The sequence below is a fragment of the Trichosurus vulpecula genome, chromosome 5, assembly GCF_011100635.1.
Source record: "Trichosurus vulpecula isolate mTriVul1 chromosome 5, mTriVul1.pri, whole genome shotgun sequence".
NCBI classification, from domain to species: Eukaryota; Metazoa; Chordata; class Mammalia; order Diprotodontia; family Phalangeridae; genus Trichosurus; species Trichosurus vulpecula.
This window is the reverse complement of record NC_050577.1, coordinates 166,216,417-166,239,351: the sequence shown is the minus strand read 5'-3', so window position 1 is coordinate 166,239,351 and position 22,935 is coordinate 166,216,417. Positions and strand designations below refer to the sequence as shown.

At 40.2% G+C, this 22,935-nt stretch overlaps 1 protein-coding gene across 1 annotated transcript in view; it reads right to left on the bottom strand.

Moving 5' to 3' along the window:
• Positions 1-597: 597 nt before the first annotated feature.
• FRMD4A (FERM domain containing 4A) overlaps positions 598-22,935 on the bottom strand; it is a 292,241-nt gene continuing 269,903 nt past the window's right edge. Inside the window, exons 19-23 of the mRNA XM_036761667.1 lie at positions 20,218-20,455; positions 18,782-18,946; positions 14,462-15,324; positions 10,136-10,232; positions 598-2,308 (exon numbers count right to left, since the gene is read on the bottom strand). Of these exons, the coding sequence (XP_036617562.1) occupies positions 2,206-2,308; positions 10,136-10,232; positions 14,462-15,324; positions 18,782-18,946; positions 20,218-20,455 (1,466 nt within the window). The 3' untranslated portion in view covers positions 598-2,205. The remainder of the gene's footprint in view (positions 2,309-10,135; positions 10,233-14,461; positions 15,325-18,781; positions 18,947-20,217; positions 20,456-22,935) is intronic.

Genomic DNA, 22,935 nt, shown 5'->3' with positions numbered 1-22,935 from the left:
CTCCATATAAAATTTCTGTTCAGCCTGATTTTAGCCCTGCATTATTTTTGGGGGGTTGGGGGTGGGTGTTAAAATGTTCATAAAAATAATTAAACTTAACAGGTGGATAAAAATATTTGGTAACATAAAGACTGATCAGCATTTACATTGAACTGCATATCTCCAAACAATCTATAAATACAAATTCTTTTCTGCCAACTGATTTTCTTGATCTCATCATGGAGATGAGAGGGAAATGACACACACAGTACATTATACAAGTGTTTGAGGAATTGCCCAGACTCTCATCTTTCTTCCTAGGCCTGGTTTCTGACTTCTCCCCACTGCTCCACTAGACCTTACTGCCTGAGCTATAATAAATGTTCCATGATAAATTGTTTTCTTTCTGGTTTTAATGTTTTAGTTCTTGTCCTCCTGGTCTGGTAGAGTCTATTGTTATTCTTGGATCACACACACATATAAACAAAGGATTATCCATTTTTTATTTTTATTTTTTTAAAAAGTTTTATTCTAAAGCTAACTTCAGTTTTGCTTTTCCACAAAATACTCCCAATCCCCCCCCCCACCCTCTCTCCCCCACCCCCTCCGCCCCCCTGGCTGTTGAATGCCTTTCCAATAGAAACTCATTATCTGCACAGAACAAGTGGAAAAACGTCTCCTGCTCCCTCACCTTCCCAACCCCACTTGTGGCAATAAACCCAGCCCAGCACCTCTGTGGAAACCTTGTTTGTGCTGGCTTAAATAACCCAGTGGAGATTGTGCACTTGTTCGGTAATATAAAAGTACTTTTGAGGCCTTTGAAGATTGATGGCTTTCTAGACAGGTAAAAAGCATTGCTCATAATACATGTAAACTTGCAGCCCCTTTAAATCCTTCTTTTTTTTTTCTTTCATCTACAGACAATCTATGCATCAAGGTTATTGATAATGTTTTTGGTGTTACTGTCCCTCGGGGAGGTGATTTTTTCAAAAAAACTCTGCCATGCCTGCTGGCTAGGAGACATGCTACTGAAAATCTTACAACTTAAGAGCATAGTTGTATTCTTTAAATAAGCAACACATTAAGTAACTAACAGGGTGCTGAGAGCTTTGAGATCTGAGCCCTTTGTTACACAAGTGCTAAACAAACATGAAAAGACCTACAACAATTAAATGTAATATAGCTTTACCACTTGGATGGATCACAATGTGCTTTTAACCCTTGGTTTCCCACAAAAAAATGAAACACCTCGTGCATAAAAGAAGATGTGATTTTATGGGTTGTTTCCATGATAGACTGTTTGACCACAACCATGAACAGAAAGCAACTACCTGTCTTGTACCCTGCTTGTTCAGCCAGGATGAACAGTACTTGAACCTCCTCTGTTACCCCCTCCCCATATGCTTTCCCATCGGTCCAGATTACTTAGGACTATGGGTCACTGACACTCTCCAAGACTATAGTGTCTTTATCATCCATTACACTGGCTTGGTTTTCCAGGCTTTAATGCTGAAGGGGGAATAGAGGTTAAGAGGGGCAGGGAGGGACTCTCACTTCTGGGCATGACTGAGAATGTGAAAGGAGCTTACAGAAGCAGAATGCCCTCCTTGTCTTGGCCTTTCTTTTTTGTTGGTTATTTTTATTTTAATCTTTGGCAGCATAGAACTGATTGTGATCCTCTGATGTAGCTCTGAAGTGACAGGCTTCCTTTTTCATTCCCCCCAAACTGTTGTGTTAAAAAAAAAAATACTTCAGGTGTAAACTGTGAATGTCCCACATCAGACATCCTCTTCTGGAAGCGCTTGGCTGGCCTAGAGATGGCAGAATGGACACATTCTTTCTGGGTCACAGAAGAGTTATGCTGCCCTTATTTCTGTCACCCCCCCGCCCCCATATCCTTTAGTGACATGGACCTCGATGCCAACTCTTGATTGTCCCTGGCCTGGGGGAATCCGTGGCTGGAGGGCTGGAGGCAGCCACTGGAGATGCTTCTAAGGATTTGCATTTGACTGTCTGTGGGCAAGAGAGCCACAGGACACACAGTGGGACCGGAACCTTCCAAAATATCTCCTCAGTCAGGTTTTGAGGGTGAGGGGATGAGGAGAGGGGAGGAAAAAAAGTGCTAAGAGCTGAAGCTGGTGCAGGGTGACCGTGCGTCTGGGTAAGGCAAATGAGAGGCAGTGAGGTGATCTCAGAATGGCATTGAGAGATTGAGGCCCAGCTCATTCACACCAGAGTCCCGGGCTTGGCTTTGTCCTGTCCGTACCACTGGACGTCAGCTAGTTCTGGATAGAGGGGAGAATCCAGGAAACAGCTATCATTGTAACTCCTGCAAAGAAACCCCAGAGGAAAAGCTATTAGAAATGGCAATCTCCTTACAACCTCTATACACATTTGAGTCCGAAGACACAATTGAGCACTTGTACACTCTCTTATAATTGTTCATTATCATTTCTTGTGTTTTTTTTTTGCTTCTCACAAACTACACTTTGTATTCCTTGCAGCACTAATGTACAGGAGAGTTAGTGAAGGAGAATGGAATCATAGGATCTGAGTTTAGATCTCTGCTCTCTGACTTAGAAGTTGTGTGACCTTCATCAAGTCATTCAAACTCTCTGGGCCTCAGTTTTCTCATCTGAAAAATGAGGCTGGCCTCTAGAGCCTTCTAGCTCTAAATCTACAATGCTATGAACACATCATTGTGCGTGTAGATGGTATTTGATATTGTCAATTCGAATACTTTAAAAATAAAACCTTCCTGTCAAAAGGGGTGTGAAGGCATAAGGTAAAATTTTAGGGAAGCAGAAGAGTCACAGGTTACAAGTTTATCTACAGAAATATTTAATACTCCAAATGATACTGCAAAGAGTCATTAAAAAGTATCAGCTTAGTGGACCTTTACTGTGGTCAAGCAGAACCCTTCAAAATGTATGCATTTTCTTTAAATTTAAAAAAAAAATTTTGGAGGGGGAAGTCAGGGCAATTGGGGTTAAGTGACTTGCTCAAGGTGTGTCAAGTGTCTGAGGCCAGATTTGAACTCAGGTCCTCCTGACTCCAGGGCTGGTGCTCTACTCACTATGCCACCTAGCTGCCCCTGCATTTTGTTTTATGAAGAAAATGCTTGTATAGAATTTGAGTTGTGTGTCTAGGGTATGGCATTTTAGAAGGCAATTATATACTTTTCAGATAGAGGTCCCCAATAAGATAATTCTTAGATACTGACAAGTGACCAGTCTGTACTAGGAATCACTGTCTTTTGTACCTTGAACCAGTACCTGTTTAGCTTCCCCAGTGCATTACCAGACAACCTAGTATCCACTGGTAGTATTCTCAGACTTTTAACGTTGATCTTTCAAGGCAACATAAGGCAACCACTTCTTTCTCCATTTTGTTAGGTATAATGATGAACTGACATTCAGCTAATCCAGAATATAGTTAGTGTATGAAGAGGCAACTCCTGCTGTCAGTGTAATTAGAACTCTTCCACCTTACTCTGAGGATCATCAATTTAAAGCTAGAAAGGCTCTCATGTAGCTTCTATCACAAGCCTTTCCTTTCTTGATTCTCTATCTGGAGTAGCCTCCAGGACAGAATTAGGTTAAAGAATTACATAGATCATGTTGATTCTCTTTCTTTAAACTTTGGCATATGGTGATTGCTAATTGGGTGAAATGTTGGCTTTTAATCCTAGCATTCATTTGTGTAATGCTTTTCCCCTCCTTTTATATATTTGTGTGTCTTCACTGACTGGAGTTAGGGATCTTCAATTTTGTTTCCTTGTGGCAGGTCTCATTTTTAGTGATAAAGGATAGTATCATTTATTAGAAATGCCAGGGGGACTATAAACTCATCAGTTATGTTTCTCTGCCTACCCCCTTGGCTTATATCCCCCTCACCCATCATTAAGGAAGTTCAAAGGGAAACATGACTGAAGAGCATCTTAGTAATGAACAGTCTTCATGAAACCATTTAAGGCCAAGAAAAACTAGAAATAATATTTTCCTGTTTGATTTGCTGACCTCTCTAGTAACTAGCTGGTGAATGAAGGAGCTCTGGGTTTTGTAAATGTTTCCTGTCTAGGTTTTTACATAAAAATCCATGCAAGTCGGGAAATTCAAAGGCTTCTGCCAGAATACCCATGGAGTCTAATGGGAGTCATGTGGTTCCCTTGAAATGTATGAGTTAGCTAGTACTGCTTAAATGTGGCTTCTAAAGCAATATGCAATAAAGGTCTTTCATTACGAGACTGGCCACAGATGTTGCTATCATTAGGGAATAAAGATTGACACTGTTATACCCACCCAGCGTCTCCTGCCCTAGCTGAGCTGACATTTTCATTGTGCCTGGGGTGTTGGAAACATTTTTAAAGGAAAAGAAAGCTGGGTGTTTTAAGATTCCTTTAAGTTTATTTTGGGGTTTTGATTCTGACATCTCTTCACTTTGGGATAGGAGCAAGATGAATCTTAGTAGGAGAAATTTTAGGGTACAGAAGAACCCTCTGAAGAATAGCCTAAAATGTTTAATAAAAGTATTTTTTAAGAACTATTTTCCATTGTCTTGCTACATAGTCTCATGTCTAATATAAGTTTTATATGTTGCTGTTGTGTTTTATGAGAAGCATTGTTAAATGGCATGAATGACGTGCAGATTCATGGAGCGTTCCATAGTTTTTGAAGCCTTGCCTGTTTGTCATTCCCACCTACAAACTATTTTGGTCTCTTCCTCCTCTGCATGCCCTTAGGATTTTGTTGCAGTAATTATTACTTATGACATCCTGCCTGGTATGATAGTGTTTTTTTGTTACTGTCTTATTTCCTCTACTAAATTGTAAGCTACTTGAGGGCAGGGAATATATCTTATACATCTTTAGAGCTGTCATTGCACTGAGCATTCAGTACATTTTTGGAATAGAATAAGTGGTAATTTTATTTATAAATATATCCTGATTCAAAGGAGACCCCAAGTACTCTTGACAATATTAGTCAAAAAATCTTACTAAGGGCTTATTAGAGTGCTAAAGCACACTCTAAAGTAAAAAGCTTAGAGGCATTAAGCTTTAACAGTGTTAGATTTAAACTTGGTTCCAAAATTCCTATTTACTGCATATATAGATAGGGTTCCTTTTGTGGATCACATTGCCTCCTTGTAGATGAACAATGAATTCTTCTTTGACTAGGTTGAGAATCAAGAATTTCCAAGGATGGAGGTAGCCTTCTACAACATCGCCTGAAGCATTTCGAGAGTATCAATTGAGATTAGTTTAATTTTCAATTTCTTTTTATTAAATTTTTGGAGAAAATAGTGAAAAAAGCTACAAGAAAAATCTCATTCATTCCACTCCTAGAAGGTCAACAGAGAGTATTTTCTAAGGATTACCATGGTCGTTATTATAATACATGGATTTTAAAGCCATGTATTATAAAGGAATGTGGCTTAAACCATGTCTGCATCTCATAAGTTGTTAGAGTCACTAGGATAGAGACATAGTGCTGGCGGCAAGACAGAGTCCTTGGAGTCATATTCTGCATGAATCTACTGATTGGACAAGTATGGTGCATATGGACCATGATACCAAATACGTACTATATGTACTGTGGATTGATTTTATAATATGAATTAACATTAGGATAATTATTCACTTTACAAAGGATTAGACAGGGTTCTCTTTAGGGAATTTTAAGTACAGGGAATCCTTTAATGCCAATTTTACATAGGGAATCTCCTTTAAATGGGTTCCAACATTTCATAGTAAATAGTGAAAAAGAGGTTTTATTCATACTTTATAATAAGTATGAAAATATGCATATTTTTATTTAGAATTTAGATTATAATCACAACTAAGGACTATTTCTCAGAATGAACAAAGAAAGAATCAAGTGACTAAAAGGATTTTTTTTTTTTGGTGAACAGCTACCTATTTTGTTGGATTTCTTCCTCTCCCTAACCCTTAAAGTGTTTCTCAGAGTTCGAGAAACTCTACGATCAACAAACATTTATGAAGTGTATATTTTGTGGAGAGGATTGTGCTCAGCTGCTTTGTGTTTATTCTTCCTTACTCTGCTCCATCCACACTCTAATAGCTTCAATGACCACTTCTGTTTGGGAGATAACTTGCTGTTAATTGTCTTCCCAACCTCCAGTCATACTTAAAGCTTTTGATTCTTCCCTCTTCTTCCTCTTACACCTAAATCAGTAGCCAAATCCTCTTTATTTCTCCTTCCACATCTCCCTCACATAATCCTTTCCATACCCTGCTATCTTCATCTTAGTTCAAGTCCTTACTTTCTTAAACTAGGTGTTTTGTTTTTTTTAATAGCCTGGTCATTAGTATTTCTTTTCCTCACTCTGATACAATCTATTTGCAGTCTGTTGTATATACTTTTGCCAAATTAATTCTTCAAATGTACAATTCCATCATTCCAGTCTTCTATTCAAAAAATTTCAGTGGTTCCCACTGCTTTGAAAATAAAGCCCACACTTGTTAGCCCCGTCTTCAAAGCCATGCAGTAGGGCCCCAACATGTTATCTACCTGGCCGAATATCTTCTCTATTCCTTTTAGACATACTCTACACCACTCAGAGTGCACTGATATATTATGCACACGAAATAGTCAGTGTGGTGTAGTGGATAGAGATTTGACTCAAAGTCAAATTTTGGCTCAAAGTTTAAAGATGCAGGTTCACGTCCAGCCTTCAACACATGCTATCTGTATGACCCAGTAACTTAACCATTCGGTGCTCTAAGAGACATTCAAAGACTGTAAATTGCAGAAAAGTGTTGACCTGTATTGGTAGAGAGAATTTCCTTACCTGGGGTTTTCCTATTCCAGTGGAATCATAGGTCTGGTCCCTATTCCTATTCTGAAGTTTCTCTTTGATACCTCAGCTTCCCTTTGCCTAGAAAGCCCTCTTCCATTTTAGCCTGTTGAAATCCAAACAGTCTCTCAAATACCAGCTCCTCTTTGAAATTTTCCCTGATACCCCGATGGGAAGGGATCCTCTTTTCTTCTCAGTTTGGATGGTATTTTGTATTCTTCTTATAATGTTTAACATATTTTGTTGTCTTATCGGCAATTTAATCTGTACAGTTATTTCTATACCTGCCGTGCTTCCTATTACATTTTAAGCTCTATCAGGATAGGGAGCACATAAGGTCATAAAATCTTGGTTTATGGCAGAAAATATTGTATACAAAATGCTTCAAGTAAATGATTTTCTTTTTTGAATGAATAGTATCTTGTGATAGCTCTTGTATTACTATCCTAAGTTTGACTCTTAGATTGTTATTTAACTTTTTATATGGGAATTTATTTTTCTGCTCCATCCCATCCTTACCCATTCCTCCTCTCCCCTCAGTGGATCTGGACTCCACATGCTCAAGAATTATTGATTATATATTTTTGTATACTAGCTCCTAGCACAGTACCATATACATTGTAGGTGTCTAACAGATATTTGTTGATTAAAGTAATTTCTAATGAATTAAAAAAAAACTCACATTTTATCAAAGTCAAATTGGGGGCAGCTATATCTTATATCTAAATAGCACAAACTATTCTTTAAGGCCTTTTGTCCTACATTGTGGAAAAAAAAATACCTAAGAACCATAGAATTGGGAGGATAATTATACCTGATGCATATAGACAGCTATACATGCTTCTAGAAACAGGACACAGTCATAATAGCTTCCATACCATTCAGTGTTTCCTTTTAGCTATTATCGTATGATAAAGCAAACACATCTGTATCATGTCTGGTAGAGTAAACTAAAGGGGGAACTGTGAAGAGAAAAGGATCATAAGAACAAAAGATTCCCTTACTATACCTCTATTCATCAGTACTTTGGTGAGTTGGAGACTCAGACTCATCCATAGTGGGTGAGTTTTCTGTTGCTTCTCTGAACAAAGGAAGGCAAAGGAAGGAAGAGCAAAGAAGCAATGTTAAAGAAAAGAAGTGACATAGACATTGTTAAGAGCTTATTAATGTAGTAGGAAGAATAATGGGTGGATCATCTTTGTGTTTCAGAATGTTAGTGACATACAATCCGATGGTTTATACAAATTTTCAAACCACCTTTTTAGTCTAACAGGCAGACTGACATAATTTACCTGTGGTTCTCTCATTCTTTTTGCTTTTTTTCCTAAACCATCACCATGCCACAACATGCCATATAACTTCTGGTTGTCATTTATCACAACCTAAATAAGGCATCAGACTAACAAAACTGGTTATTTAGAGGACTAAAGTATTTTGTTTCTGAGTTCACTTAAACTTCTCAGTGGCTAGAAGTAGTTAGAGGACACTTCAAAATCAGCTATAGATGGAAATGCCTTTTCAGGGAGTATAAGGATGGATACCCAAGAATTTCTAGTGTCATTTAAACATTTCTTGTAGGATAATCATGTGTGTATGTATATACAATCTGTATATACACACATGCGCAATATCTATATGCACATATATGTGTGTGTGTGTGTGTATATACATATATACACACACATATTTATATATATACACACACTCTACATATACATGCATGTCTTTCTATCTTTGGCATTGGATTTCATCCAGAAAAATCTGTGTAGTTCAGGGAGATGTTTTGGGATATGAATCTTCCTATCAAAATTGTATAAATTAGAGGGATAGCTGAAATGAAGATTGTTTTGCATCAATGTCTCTGATAACTTTATTCAGTTAGCCCTTTTTAATCTAAGAGAACCAATACCCAATTGATCCTCTGACTTCCTGATTAATCTGTGTGGACCCTAAGCTTTCTCCAGTAAGGAGTTGCTTAGTCCAGTTGTGGAATGTGTCAAGTCCAGTGCATTATAGAACCAGCCTTCATGGTCTGTGTTAGAACCTTTCCTGGAGCCTGGAGGTAACTACTGCCCAAGAAACAGACCAAGAAATCATAATGGCTGTGGTAATGTTATAGGTCAGATCCATTAGTTCTCTTAATTCAATTCAGCCAAAACTTTATTCTCAGTGCTAGAGAAACAACCATGAAATAGTCTATAAAGAGACAAACTCAGAATCAAGGAGACCCAGTTCCAGGATGCCTCTGATACATGCAGGTTTTGTGATCCTGGGCAAGTCTCTTAACTTCTCAGGGTCTCATGCAACTTTCTAAGACTATAAATTGAAGAACAGGTAGTGATCTGTATTATTACAGCAAGTTTCCTCATCAGGAGTTCCCTGCACCTGTGAAATCACACATTTGGTTTAAAACAACAACAAACATGTGAACATGAGATGGGGACTTCTAAACTTCCTTATAACTGAATTTACGTATAACAACTGGCCTTAACTATAACTTTGCAAGCAAATAACGTTTGCCAAACTTGAGTGCTCTCTCTCTCTATGCCAATAGGTCAGTCAGTCAATCCACAAGCATTTATAAGTATCCTATTAGTTCTATTGATTCAACAAGGGAATAATTGAAGATCATTACCAGAGAGCTTCCTCTTTTGCACAGATATCAGAACAGTTCGTATTACGTCTGGGCTATGTTTCAGGACCAGACCTTTGGGTGGTTGCGGGGGGAGGGACATGGGGTGGAGGGGAGGTGAGCTATCAAATAAAGATCAGATACTTAAAGTTGTTCAGGGGGCTAAATTTTTGGACCCTCACTTGAAAGGGGCTGCCATCATTACCATAGAGTATGCAGCAATTCCGAGGGCCCTAACAATTCATTTCCTCAAATGTGAGTGAAGTAGGTGGGGCAAGCCAGAGGGAGTCACCTCACCTGCTGGGGAGCTCAGGGCAGCCCAGTCACGGTAGGTCTTTAGATGTCTGGTACAAAACCAAATTTGCTCAACTAGAACTGAGAGGAATTCATTAGACTAAACAAGAAGGTGCTTGGGAAGCAGATGACTGATAGGAATGTGGTGGCAGGTAACAGTACTTGATGGTATTTCCTTTCATAGCAAGAAATGTTCTGTGTAACTGTACAAGGTATTCTCTTCTCTTTTTGAATGCTAAAGAATATCTTTTGCCCTGTACCCCTCTTCCCCCAATGTCTTAGTCTTACCCATTCTCTTGTTATCTCTCTCCCTACTTTAGAAGGCTGCTACTAATAACTTCTCATAAGGCTTACTGATTATGTCTCTATAGGACAGACACTGAAAAGAGGAGAGGGAGCCCAGATGGCACTCACCCAGATTGCCAGGTTAGGATGTGGTGTGGACTGCTTGGGGGAGTAGCTCCAATTTCACTGGAAGGTGTCGAGCTTCTCTGGCTGTGAGGTAAGGCAGCTACACAGGGATCCAGAAAAGACAGGAAAGGAAATGAGAGTCAGAGCCAGGTAGTAGACAATTAAAGGATTTGAACAATGGAATGGTGCTAGTCACCTCCAGTGGGTCCTGCTGTGAGCTCATCCACCTTTATAGATGCGGCACACAGCAAGAGTTCTCTTCCCCTTTCTTAAGCCTTGTTGCTCTGGGGGTGCAACAGGAGTGTTCCCTTGTCTCCTAATACCTTGCATCATCTAGTCCCGAGTACCTGCTTCTAGAGGACCTTGGAACCAGCTGAGGGGCAAGAGGTGAGGAGTTTCCATAGCAGCAGAAACTGGAGGCCTCCATGTGTTTTTTAAGGGATTGCTAATACAAGAAAGACTGTAGTCTGTCGCTAGAGAGACCCTCTCACAACACAGGGCAATTTTTTTTTTCTGTGCCAAGTGTAGAGGTTAAAAAAAAGTCTGCATTACTTTGTGAATAAAGGGCTCAAGGAAGAGACTTTCAGACTTTGTTCTCTTCACAGATTTGGGTGTATAAATTGTTGCTTACCGTATTGCAAAGGTTTAAAATTGGCCAGTTTAGATAATGGAAACTCATTATTTGGAGCAACGAGCAGTGTAGAAACCCTGTAGACAAAAGCTTGGCTGATGGGGTTACTGATTTTCTTCCCCCTCAGTTGAACAAATAGAACCAAACCTACTTAGTCCTCCTCTTTGGCAGCAGGTAAGAAATGGGTTGATTCAAGCATGGTTTGAAGGGGACAAGTCCAACCTAAAATGGATGTCACAGGCCTCTAGAAAGTTCCTGAAGCCAAATATGCTTCTAGGGCAGAGAGACATGATTTGACTTAGAAAGGGCTGCCCCCAAAAGGAGTGACGTCTCTGTCATTGGATGTACTGAAACAGACTGGATGACCACCTGCTAGGGATGTTATCGAGAGGATTCCTGGACTAAGAAGCAGTCCAGACCAGAAGACCTTGATGGCCCCTTCCAAATCTATACGAGTCTGAAATCCTGTGATCCATGGAGCCCCTCAGAAAAATAATTGGTAAAAACTGGTGTTACCATCTTAGGACCTCAGGGACTCACTTATGATAGTACACCTGAGAGTACTTTAAGTATAAGTAAAGCCACCGTAAAAATAAGGTCCCTTCAGTACACTGGCAACTAAGTCTGCTCTGGTGGGTCCCAAGATGGTTATAAACCTTGTAGAGAATTTGATTCCATAGCAAATAGATTTTTGAGCCCCCTTATCACGTTATTGCAAGGGGTTCTTAGCTGGGATCCTTAGGGTCAGTAAATTTATTTTTAAAAAATATTTTGATAACTTTATTTCAATATAATGTGTTTTCTTTGTAATCTTACATATTCTATTTTATGTATTTAAAACATTTTTCTGAGATGGGGTCCATGGCATTAAAAAAGTTAAGAACCCTGGATTTCCTGAGTAGCAAGATAGAGAGAATGGCATAGAAAAGTCCACCAAACTGCACCTTACTATGTAAGATTTACTTATATGGAAACTAAAATATAGCCCTGTCATCTAGAAGAAACAGGAGACCTTTGAAAAGAACAAAGAAAATCCTGGTAGCTGCAACAGTGGGTTATATCAAGAGGTATGTGTGTTTTTTAAGTTGGATTTGGTTTCATTTAGATGAGTCCAACTTATAAAAACCATAAGTTTGTAGTAGAGATGAAAACTCTGGTTGCCCAAGTAAAAATTTCAGACTGGTGCTTCTTACCATTGGTTAAATGTGACCCTATATAACCAGCTCTTAAGCTAAAAGGGGCCCCTCTTTTTGTGGGCATTCCTGAGGTGCAGGGGCTACTTGCATGGAATTTTCAAGTGTGGCTGAATTTATGCTCACGTTCCCTGCCTCCTCTAAGACATCTCCAGCTGTCCCAAAGAAAGATGGGCTAAAAAAAGAATCTGTGGCCTTTCGGACGGGCCTTCTTGATTTCTATCTAAAAACCACAAAAGCAGCCTCTTAGCTGGTGCCCTTCCAAGGTGGGCTGCTGGACAGGTTTTACTATTCAAAGAGAACAAAACAATGGCATTCATTCCTCTGCAGGGTTTACAAACCCTTCTTTCTTGAGGGAGCCCTTGTTTGAGGATTACACTTTTTGAATGACAGGATACTCTTAAGTCGATCTAAGGGGAACTGAAAAGCTTCCATTCTTTATCTCTTCTAGTCTCTCTAACACAGCAATGGCAAGTATCATCAGGGTGGAACAAGTGGAGAAAGAATGTGGAGGTTATAGTCCCAGTCCACATAATGCAGTTAATTAACCGTATGTAAATTATTTATCAACACGACAGCCAGGGATACTTAAAGTGTTTAACTTGGCAGTGTAACGTGGCGGAGACAGCACTGGTCTTGGAATCAGAAAGCCCAAGCCCTTGCTCAGTTGGAGTCCTAGCTAAGTGACCAACCTTTGGTAAGTCACTTACATTCTTTGAGCCTCAGTTTCTTCAGCTATAAAATGGGAGTGATAATGACACTGTCATCTTTGCAGAGCTGTTGTGAGCCTTAGAACCCTATGTACATTAGTCATCATTATTGTTGTTGCTACTGGCTAGTATAAAATAAGAAACCAACAAATGGAGCTTTAGGGACCTGGGCACTCGTTAGTAGATTGCCTATTTATGCAGTTACTGCATATTTTGTTACTGCAGAATCTTCCTTCCCAGTTTCTAGCTTTGATTTGGAGCTTCTAATCCTTTCTATTGTTCCAACTCCAAATCTGACTCCTTTTTCAAATGGTGAACGGGAAAATTGTCTTCATTCCAGGCCACTAATGGGGCACTCCATGGGACATGACCTGCTGTACTTTATAGGCTTTAAATATTGATTTCAAGAGTAGGTTTAAGGACTGTAGCCTCTTTGGGTGGTTCAGCCTGCCAAGCCTTTGGGATTACTCTCAGTGTCTCTCTAGGGGAGCCCAACCCTGTCCTAACTGTTCATTAATTGAGTCACTGAATTTCTCATCATGAGTCAACTCAGATGATAATTCCTGGCTGTGCTGCTTCCTCCTTAGGGCTTACTTTAATAGCCCTCTGAGGGCATGGAATACTCTATCTCAATATACTATTTGAATTTCAAGTGAAGTTAAGCTCTCATCTTGCAGTGCATTAAACCTAAGCTGCTCATTCCTGACTCCAGGGAGTCACACCCCACCCACCAGACAAGTACATTTTCTTTCTTCTGCACATTTCCTTCACTCTGGATAAATGACAGTTTCTTCACTCTTCAAATGATCTGTTCAGAGTTTCTTGTCTCATTTTATGCCTACCTTCTATCTTCAAAACCCAGCTTCAGTCCCTCCTTAACAGTCAGAATTCTTGTCAGTTCCACATCCAGGACCCTTTTCCCTCTATGAGTATTGTGTGTGTGGTACGCTTCTTTAGGACAGGAGTCATAGTATCAGAGGACTTTGTGCTGAAAGGGGATTTAGAGGTCACCTAATCCAACCCTCTTGTTTTACAGATGGGGAAACTGAGACCCAGAAAGGTTAAGTGGCTTGAGTAGCAGAGCCCAAATTTGATCCAGCTCTTGGCTCCAAATCCAAAAAGATATAGTAGCAGCAAAGGGGTGTAATGACAGATTAAACTCTAATTCCAGGCATGTCTAGCTCACAGAGAGTCATAAACCTTGTAGAAAACCTCAGGTCAGTTGCCCCCCAGCATCAGTATCAGCCAGTACATGTTTATGTTGCTCTACGTAGGTCCAGAAGCCAAGAACTGGATTGAGAAGAAAGTGGGGAGAGGTTAGGCAATGGTCCTTAACTTTGGATCCAGAACGCTTTTTTTTTTTGACAATCTGATAACTATTTCAATGTAATTGGTTTCCTATGTAGGGAAGAGGATGGGTATTTGTTAAGCATCAACTATTTGCCAGGCACTGTGCCAAGCACTTTACAAATATTGTCTGATTTGATCCTCAAATGATCCATTTCACCATTAGTACTTTACGTACTAAAATTTTTTTCTTCTGAAAAGTGGTCCTTAGGCTTCACCAGACAGTCATAGAGAACCATGACATAAAACAAGGTTAAGAACCCTTCAATTGTGAATAGTTTGGAATGGAAAACCCCCTCCCCACTTACCTAACTGAAATCTCAGAGTTAATTTCTATTTTCAGCACTGTGTTTACTAGAGAATCCGAGTCCCTTTTGATTTTAATATCCAGACCCAACCCAAGAAATCATGATGTTGAAGCCCCTCTCTTCCCCGTCTGCTTTCTCACCTGATGTGGCTTTGCACATCTGAGGCATTCTTGTTACCCTGCTGTGAGCCACAAAGGTACTCTGAGATGATGTACTATATTGGGAGCCGCTATCTGAGGAGGTGGAGCTGGTGTGCGACAGACGGCTGTGCTCCTTGTGGGAGGCAGTCGAGCGCTGGTACCACAGCCGAAGCTCATCCGAGACAACTGTCCGGCCTGAGCTTTTCTCATGGTGGCTCTCCCGGCCTAGGGATGGAGTCCTTATGATCTGGGAACGGGAAGGGGTTAGCCGCACTGAGTCCCCCTCATCCCCGTGCCAGCTTTCTTTGAACATGCCTCCTGCAGTGTAGGAGTTAGATGTTTTAAATTGTGCTTTTACGCTATAGTGTCCCTCCTGGTCATTCTCCAGGCTGCGCACTACCACAGGTGTGGAGCTACCCTCAATGTACAGCGGGTACTCCTTGATGCGGTACTGAGAGGAAGGTTGGCTCTGGCTGTGGAGGTAGACTCCATGGTGGCCTGTGCCATTCCGGGCCGCCAAGTTGGGCATGCTTCCCGAATTGGAAGAGACCAGGTTTCCAGCTGATTTATGCCGTTGCCGCTGCCTCTCCCTAGCCTTCGAAGGGGAGTCTTCAGCTAGGGTGGAGTAGTTGGGGTTCATCTGAGCTGGATAGTAGTGTTCAGAGCTTGAGTGACTGGTACAAGAGGAACAGTCATCCATGGGATCAGAGCCATTGCTGCTACGAGTCCTTGGGGTATAGAAGTCAGGGCTACCGGTGTCATTCTCTGACCCCAGGAGCTTGCCCTGTGATTCCAAGCTGGAACTCCGGTGCCTAAAGTGCAGTGCTAAGCTGTGCAGTCTCGTTGGGCTGATGTCAACTGACCTGTGGAGAAGCATTGGAAACATTGGTCTTGGTTTCTTTTGGGGAACCAATGGCAAAGCCAGGGGAAGGGAGAAGGAACCACTGAACCAATGAGGCCATGGTTTCTCCTTGGTTATTCCACAAATGAACAAAACAGGGCCCTCAGCTTGTAGGCCAAACACCAGAAAGAAATGTCAAAATGCAAAGTTATAAAAGCAGTTTAACAACCTTATATTTTCTTGGAAACCAGAAGGAATGAATCAGTTCACTCCTCAAGGTTCACCACAGGGCTTTGATTCTGTGAAGGAAGTAGAAATGAGATGATGCACAGAACATATTAGCAAGTTTGTTTTTGTTACAATGCATGCTAAAGAAAAACACACCAGTATTTTTGTGAGTTTTTGGAAGGGGTACTAACCATACCCCCAGAAAAATCAATAAATACCATTCACTAAACTACATGCTAGCTTGAAAGAATTAATGTGCTTCCATAAATATTGCATCGTTACCTCCCCACTGCCACTGCGTCGAACCAGTCAACAAATATATACTAAGTCCTGGGTAGAGAGATAGTATTTTAAAAATATAAGACAGAACCTCTGCCCTCAGGGAGCTTATAGTCAGTCCCTTCTTAAAAACATAGTTAATGCACAAGAAACTATTGGGAAACTAGACTTTAACTATTGACTAAATGAACTCTAAGTGCCCAAATCCTTTCCTTCCCTTTGACTAGTCACTAATTTGAAATTAGTGATAATTCAAACATGTACTCCTGACAAATTAGGTAAACTTCCATCATGCCAAAGAAAAGAATGCCAGATTTGGAATCAAAAGATCAGCCTTGGCCTCCCAGCTACTCTCGGTCTTAGTTTCCTATAAAATGAGAACAGTTGAGAAAATGTCCAGCTACAACTTCTGTGATTCTATTAAATTAATGGGATTACAGAGGATAATAGTTAAACAAATAAGAAATATCATTAAAGCACTCTCAAATGCTGTAGAAGCACTTTTTTTCTTGCTTAAAAAAACAATTGCTATGCTAACTTAAAAAAATTCTTATGTATTCTTTAAAATATTTTCCCTAAGGATCTCTTGGGCAGTGTTTTGTTAGCCTACCCTAAGTTAATGTCTGCTCTTAGAAGTACTGTGTGGTTGCATTTGTTATCGTATAATAACAATTTCCAAATTCTGACGAGTTTCCCCCAAATTAAGTCCGAGTCAGGTTATGCCATATTTAGCATTTTGGCTTTCAGTTGCTTGGCTAGTAATTTCTTCCTCAAAGGCAGCTCACCATCATTACCCAGTTTTCTAAAAGAGAAAACCAAGTATTCTGCAGTCTCATTCTTTGCAGGTTGATTGATCCACCTGAAGCCCATCACCAGGCCAGTAGGAGAACTGAAAACAGAACAGTAGAGTCCCTCATTTCCTTGCCTGTGCTTGGCCTGTTGGGCCACAACAGCTTTCCTATGTAAGAAGTTCCATATAACACCTCATGGTGCAGTGGATAGAGTCCCAGGCCTGGAGTCAGGAAAATCTGAGTTCAAATCCAGCCTCAGACGTTTATTAGCTGTGTGACCCTGGGCAAGTCATATTACCTCTGTTTGCCTCAGTTTCCTCAAGGGTAAAATGGGGATAATAATAGCTCCTACCCCCCAAGGTTGTTGTGAGGATCAAATGAGCTAACAATTATAAAGTGCTTATTAGCTCAGTGCTTGGCACATAGTAGGTGCTGTAGAAATGTTAGCTATCATTATTATTAACTTGGCCTTTCTCTAGGAAAATGCCTGAGGACCCAGTCAAGGAGAACAGAGTATCTGTAGACGTTCATTTTAAAACAGTCCATGTGTGTTAACTTTTTAAGAGATTTGGAGGGAAAGGAAGATCACATGTGCAGAGATTTGCTTCATCTACTAGTCACCTCAGTTACCTGCCTATCTTTTAGATAAAAATTGGCTCCGGCTTGGAGTGGAACCTTGTCTTCCAGGCATACAAGATGCAGTAGAGAACTTTCAGTCCTTGTCACATGTTTCACATCTTACTAAGAAATCTCTGAGTATTCACTTTAGTGTTTGATGAATGATTATCTCAAAGCACAAAAGGGAGACATGTCTGTACAATTCCAGGCATTCACAGAACTGAGATTGACAGCTGAGATCCATAAAAGTCTTTCCCATCAGCAAAAAGTCATTCTAATTAAAGAACTAGTACCTCTGCTCACCTGTACTACCCCATGTCTCCATTTTGACCAAGAAAGCTCTTCCTTGGCTGACAGACTCTAGACAATGGGGCAGTCTCATACATCCCTTAGGACTTGGCAGTGTGTCATCTGAGAGCTGTGGTGAAAAAATGCTTACATCTGTGGTCTCATTTACACTCTGGAGCAGATGTAGGAAAAGTCCCTGACAATTACTGAAATCAAGGCTTTAATTAATCAGTTAGCTAGGATAATTTGGGAACAGTAACCCCCTACAATGTTGTCAGGCTTTGCAAAGAAAGCTGCCATGTGAGTTTCTCTACTAAAAGTTTCATATCCAAAATATATAAGGAATTAATTCAAATGAATAAGATGAAGAAATATTCCCTAATAGATGCAATGGCTAAAGGATATGAATTGGCAGTTTTCAAAGGAAGAAATTCAAGCTATCAATGTAAAAATGCCCCAATTTCTAATAATAGAAATGCAAATTAAAGCAGCTGCTAGTATCCACCTCAGATCCATCATGTTGACAAAGGTGATGAAAGAGGAGAACGAGAAATATCGAGGGGCTGGGGCAAAACAGGATTCTGTTGTAGTAGAAAATCTTATGGGAGTGGAATTGTGAATTCTGGAAAGCAATTTAGAATTATGCTCCAAAAACTCATTAAATTATCCTTACCCAGCAATAACATCAATAGGCCTATACACCAAAGAGATCAGGAAAGAGGAAAAGGAGCCAAATGTACAATACAAAAATTATTTACAGCACCTCTTTTCATAGTAACTCTAGCCTGGAAACTAGAGTTGCCCACCTACTGGGGAATGGCTAAACACATTATGGTACACGAATGGTATTTCACCATAAGAAATGATAAAATGGACAGTTCAGAGCAAATGGGAAGATAATGAACTGACACACAGTGAAATGAGTAGAAGCATGAAAATAATTTATACAATAACAACATTAAAAAGGAAAACTTTGAAAGACTTTAGACCTCTGATCAACACAATGATAAATCACAAGTCCACAGGACTGAAGATGAATAACACACCACCCACCTCCTGCCACTGAGATGATAGATTTAAAATGTACCACAGGATACAGTTTTTAACATGAGAATTTCTTTTTATGGAATGTATATGTTATGATGCCTTTTAAAAATTTGTTGTTGCTGGGGGGCAGGGTAGTGGGAAGGAGAGATAATAAAGGCTAGTAAAAATAAATATTTTTTTTTACTCACAGAAGAAAGCTGCAGAAGAATGGAATATTAGAAGACTTACCTAGTGGAATGGACATAGTGAGGACTTCGGACCCGTAGATCTGGTGTAGATGGCATGCTGGACTGGGAGTTCCAGTGAGGGAGACCTCGGATGGGACTATTTTGCAGAGAGTTGCTTCCTCCAGCTTCTGCACAGCTACCTGTGCTGGGGAACCTCTTGTGGCTACTGCAAACCAAAGGAAGTCACACCTATCATCACCAACTACAAGTGCACCTTGCCAAAGAGCCTAACTGCTAACTTTATGCTCTTGGAATGGTCAGGATTAGGTAGACGAAGTCCTGGTCTCAGAAAGATTAGCTGAGGACCTGGGCGGAAGCCTGGCTTTCCAAACCTCTAATTTTTTTGTTTTCCCACTTTTGATCTCCATCTTCGCTTGTTTTTCTGTCCAGTCCAGCCCTATACCTCAGTTTCTACCTTCCAAGACACAGATGACCACCAGCCAAAAAACTTCTCCTGGAGCAAGAGGAAGCATGATTAAAAGTAATGGGGAAAACTGCAAAAAATGTTTTGTCTTTTTTTTAAAAACCTGTATAAAATATCCTCTGAATAGTGAACTGGCAATTTGCAGCTGAAATCACAGCTGCTGGGCATGACTGTTCTGATGCCGGGTGGTTTACTGTCCTGAATAAATGGGATTCATGTGGGTGGACTGTGGTCATGTCATTTTAGAAAATTGCTGCTTAAGATTTCCTAGTTGATTCCCACAAAATATAGCACTACTAAATATATCTTTGGACACATGGATTATGAAGCAACACTGAGATCAGTATAGCTTTGTATGGGATACCTGAACACTTCTACACAGTCAACTGTATTGGCTCAGGCCTGTGATCATGTTGCAAAACAATCCTTCTGCAGCAGAGGGCGCTATTAGCCTGGGGTGCAGAAAGGTGAAAGTTGTCAACGCAGGAAGAAAGACGTGGTCCTGGCTTTTAGTTTATAATGTGTGCACTCTCTCCGCTTGTCTCCAGGATAACAGACCCATACACATGTCACTACAGTTGGAAGGGCCCTTAATTAAGATTATCTGGGCCAATCCTCTTATTTTATAGAACAGAAAGGGAGGCTAATGACCTGCACATGTCATAATTTCTGGCTGGGGACTAGAACCCATGACTCATGAGTTTCAGGTCCAGGGTACTTTTTAGTATTCTCTGCTGACACACGGCATTTACACAGTGATTTAAGATGAAATAACACAGTCCTTGATTCACTTCATCCTCAAAATGACCCTGGGAGATAGGTTCTTAATTTCTCTATTTTACAGATAAGGAGACTGAGGCTCAGAAAGGTTAAATGTTAACATGCAAACCCAAGTCTCACCAGACTCCCAAGATGAATTCTTTTTCTACTTTTTTATCCAATTAATAATAAAGGAATAAACTAATGAATAAATATGTAAATTTATTAACTGCATCTTCCTCCTCGTGGCTCACCTTGAATGGCTGTGAGAGGAGCGCTTCTTCACCTTCTCATAAGGTTCATCCAGAGAAGACTCACTCCACATCTTGGGCTTTATGGGTGACTTGTCATAGTCATTCCGGTGATAGTGCATCTGCCTTAGTCCTTCCAGGGACTGGGGAGGAGGGGGTCGGTTGTGCGATGGTGGTCGAGGGGGGAGCCCTTTGTGAGGGGACTGTAAAGGGGAAATTGTGCTGGTAACCTGAGAATCTTCTACAGGAAGAAAGAGAGACATAAGTAGGAAGCGTCATCCCATTAAAACATCACTGTACACTGTATTTCCTCACAAATTACCAACCTAGTACTAGGTTCAAACTTTGTCACTCCCATCTTCTGCCCCCTTGCCCACTCACTACTGCTATTACAACTACTGAAATGGAAAAAATAGGATTGCTTTTGATGGGAATCTCCCAGCTCAAAGTTTTGTGAAACACATAAAATGAGATCTAGCTACTATTAAACACCATAAATGAATCATTATTTTATGCCTGAGACAAAACACAGACACAGAGAGGGAGCTTGCTGACCTTAAGTGGCAGAACTCTACGCCAATGAATTCACAGTCTTCATCCCTATTTTAATCTCAAATCTCACAAGCAGACGGGCTACAAATCTTAAATAGTAACACTGGCATGCTCTTAATGTTAGATTTTTAATCTAACAAAATGATGTATATGCTGTTAAAATTTCAGACTAAGAGGATTCAGTTAGTTCAAGAAATGTATTCGCTAATCCAAGAAATTATTTATTGCATAGGCATATTGGAAGAGTTAGACCTTAAACAGAGATTTGAAAGAAGTACAGAATTTGGATTGGCAAGGAGAATAGCAAAAGGAAAGGTATGGAGGAAGACATGAACAATGATTAGATAAAGGAAAATACTAATATCTGACATTTATCTAGCACCTTAAAGCTTAGAAAGTACTTCACAGTAGAGTGGTGTCGTACACTGGAGAGAGCATCTAATGTCAGCTCATGATGCAAATCCCAGGGTGTCGAAATTATTCTCAAATTCCTTTAAATTTCCCAGTACAGTATCTTTAAGCAGCTGTAGCTGGAAAGGGACCAGAGCCTCTTTTTAAAAGGCAGTCTGTCAGAGAGCAGGTGAATGAATCTGAGATGATGGCTATGGAAAAGAACCCCATAAATTAATTTTTCATAATAGCCAGTGAAGCTATTGATTGGGTGAGAAATGGGAATGAGGATTTCAACTTGGAAGAAAACAAAAATCAATGAGGGCTTAGCAGGACAACTAATGATGGGCTTTGAACTTAGCTGTACTTATATGGTCAAAGAAGGTGCCCCTCTCTCATCAGCCTAAGCAGAATCAATACTCTTTCTGCGGCTATGGCGACAAGGAGAGTCGCCCTCTATGAAAGGCATGTGGGAACTGAGACCAAATGAGTGAATAGCAGATTGTCATGCTCATGGTTGGGGCAAACAGTGAGTGGAATGGTGCTACTGTATTACTTAAATTATTATTTTAAATTATATTTAAATTTTACATTATTACTGTACTAAAATTATTTTTCTCTCTTTGGGACAGGGACAATAGTGAACACACAGTTAAATATGTGTAGGATACAACTCCATTTTAAGTTCTTATCTCATTTGATTCTTAGAATAAATGGTCTGTGATGAGGAGAATGCGAGAAAAGATTGGATGGGTAGGGGGAGGTCACCTAATAGTCTTCTATGCCATTGTGAGTAGTAATGGCTTTACCTAGTACTTAACAGAGAGCTACTGTTTCTTAATCTGGAGAGTTACATGATTAAAGTGTTTAAGAAATATTTATCTGCACAACATTATGGAATGAAAGCACGAGGCAGGGAGGTCAGAGAGGAAGCAAATACTGAAACAACTTAGGAAGTGAGAGTGGCATTGAAAGTGGAGAAGGATATTGTGAAGAAAGAAGAGAATTTAGGTGACAAATTAGCCTTGAGATGCTTAAGGAGAGAAAAAAGGCAAAGATTACATCCAAGGATTTTGCAGAGCTGGGAAAGTGATAGTGTCATTGACCTCAAAACAGGAGAAGAGATTCCTTCCTTTTAGACATGATGGATTTGCAGTGATGGTGGAGCATTCAAATAGAGCCCTACAGTAGAATTGGATAGAAATATGGGATTGTAGACCGGATGAAAGGTGACCCTAGAAAGGGTAGTTTCAGTGGAGTGGTTAGAGTGAAAGCCATACTCCAGAGACTTATGGAGGAGGTGGGGGATGCAGAAAGAGGCAGAAAACTATTCGTCCCGGAAGTTTATCTGAAAGGAGGAAAAACAAAATGGTAGCTGAAAGAACTGGGTGAAGATTTTTTCAAGATAAGGAAAGATTTACACATGTTTGAAGGCATAAAAAAGCCAATGGAAAAGGAAAAACTGGACATATTGGAAGAAGAAAGAAATATGGAACCTAAGTTCCTCAGAAGACAAGGACTGAAATGCAGAGAAATAATACAGAAGAATCAGTTTCTGAGGGAAAGTAGGATGTAACTTCTTCAGAAACTGTAGTGAAGGATGAGAAGATAAGCATAAAGTTAGCTCTATTCTGGGATGAAGGAGGTGGGCTTTGATGGTTTTAGTCTTCTCCATGAAATGATACTCCAGGCGCTTAGCTTTTGGGCAGAAGTGAGGGTTGATGGCTGAAGAAGAGTAAGGGACTTGAGGGGAGATTAAAAAATTTTCTAACAGTGGGC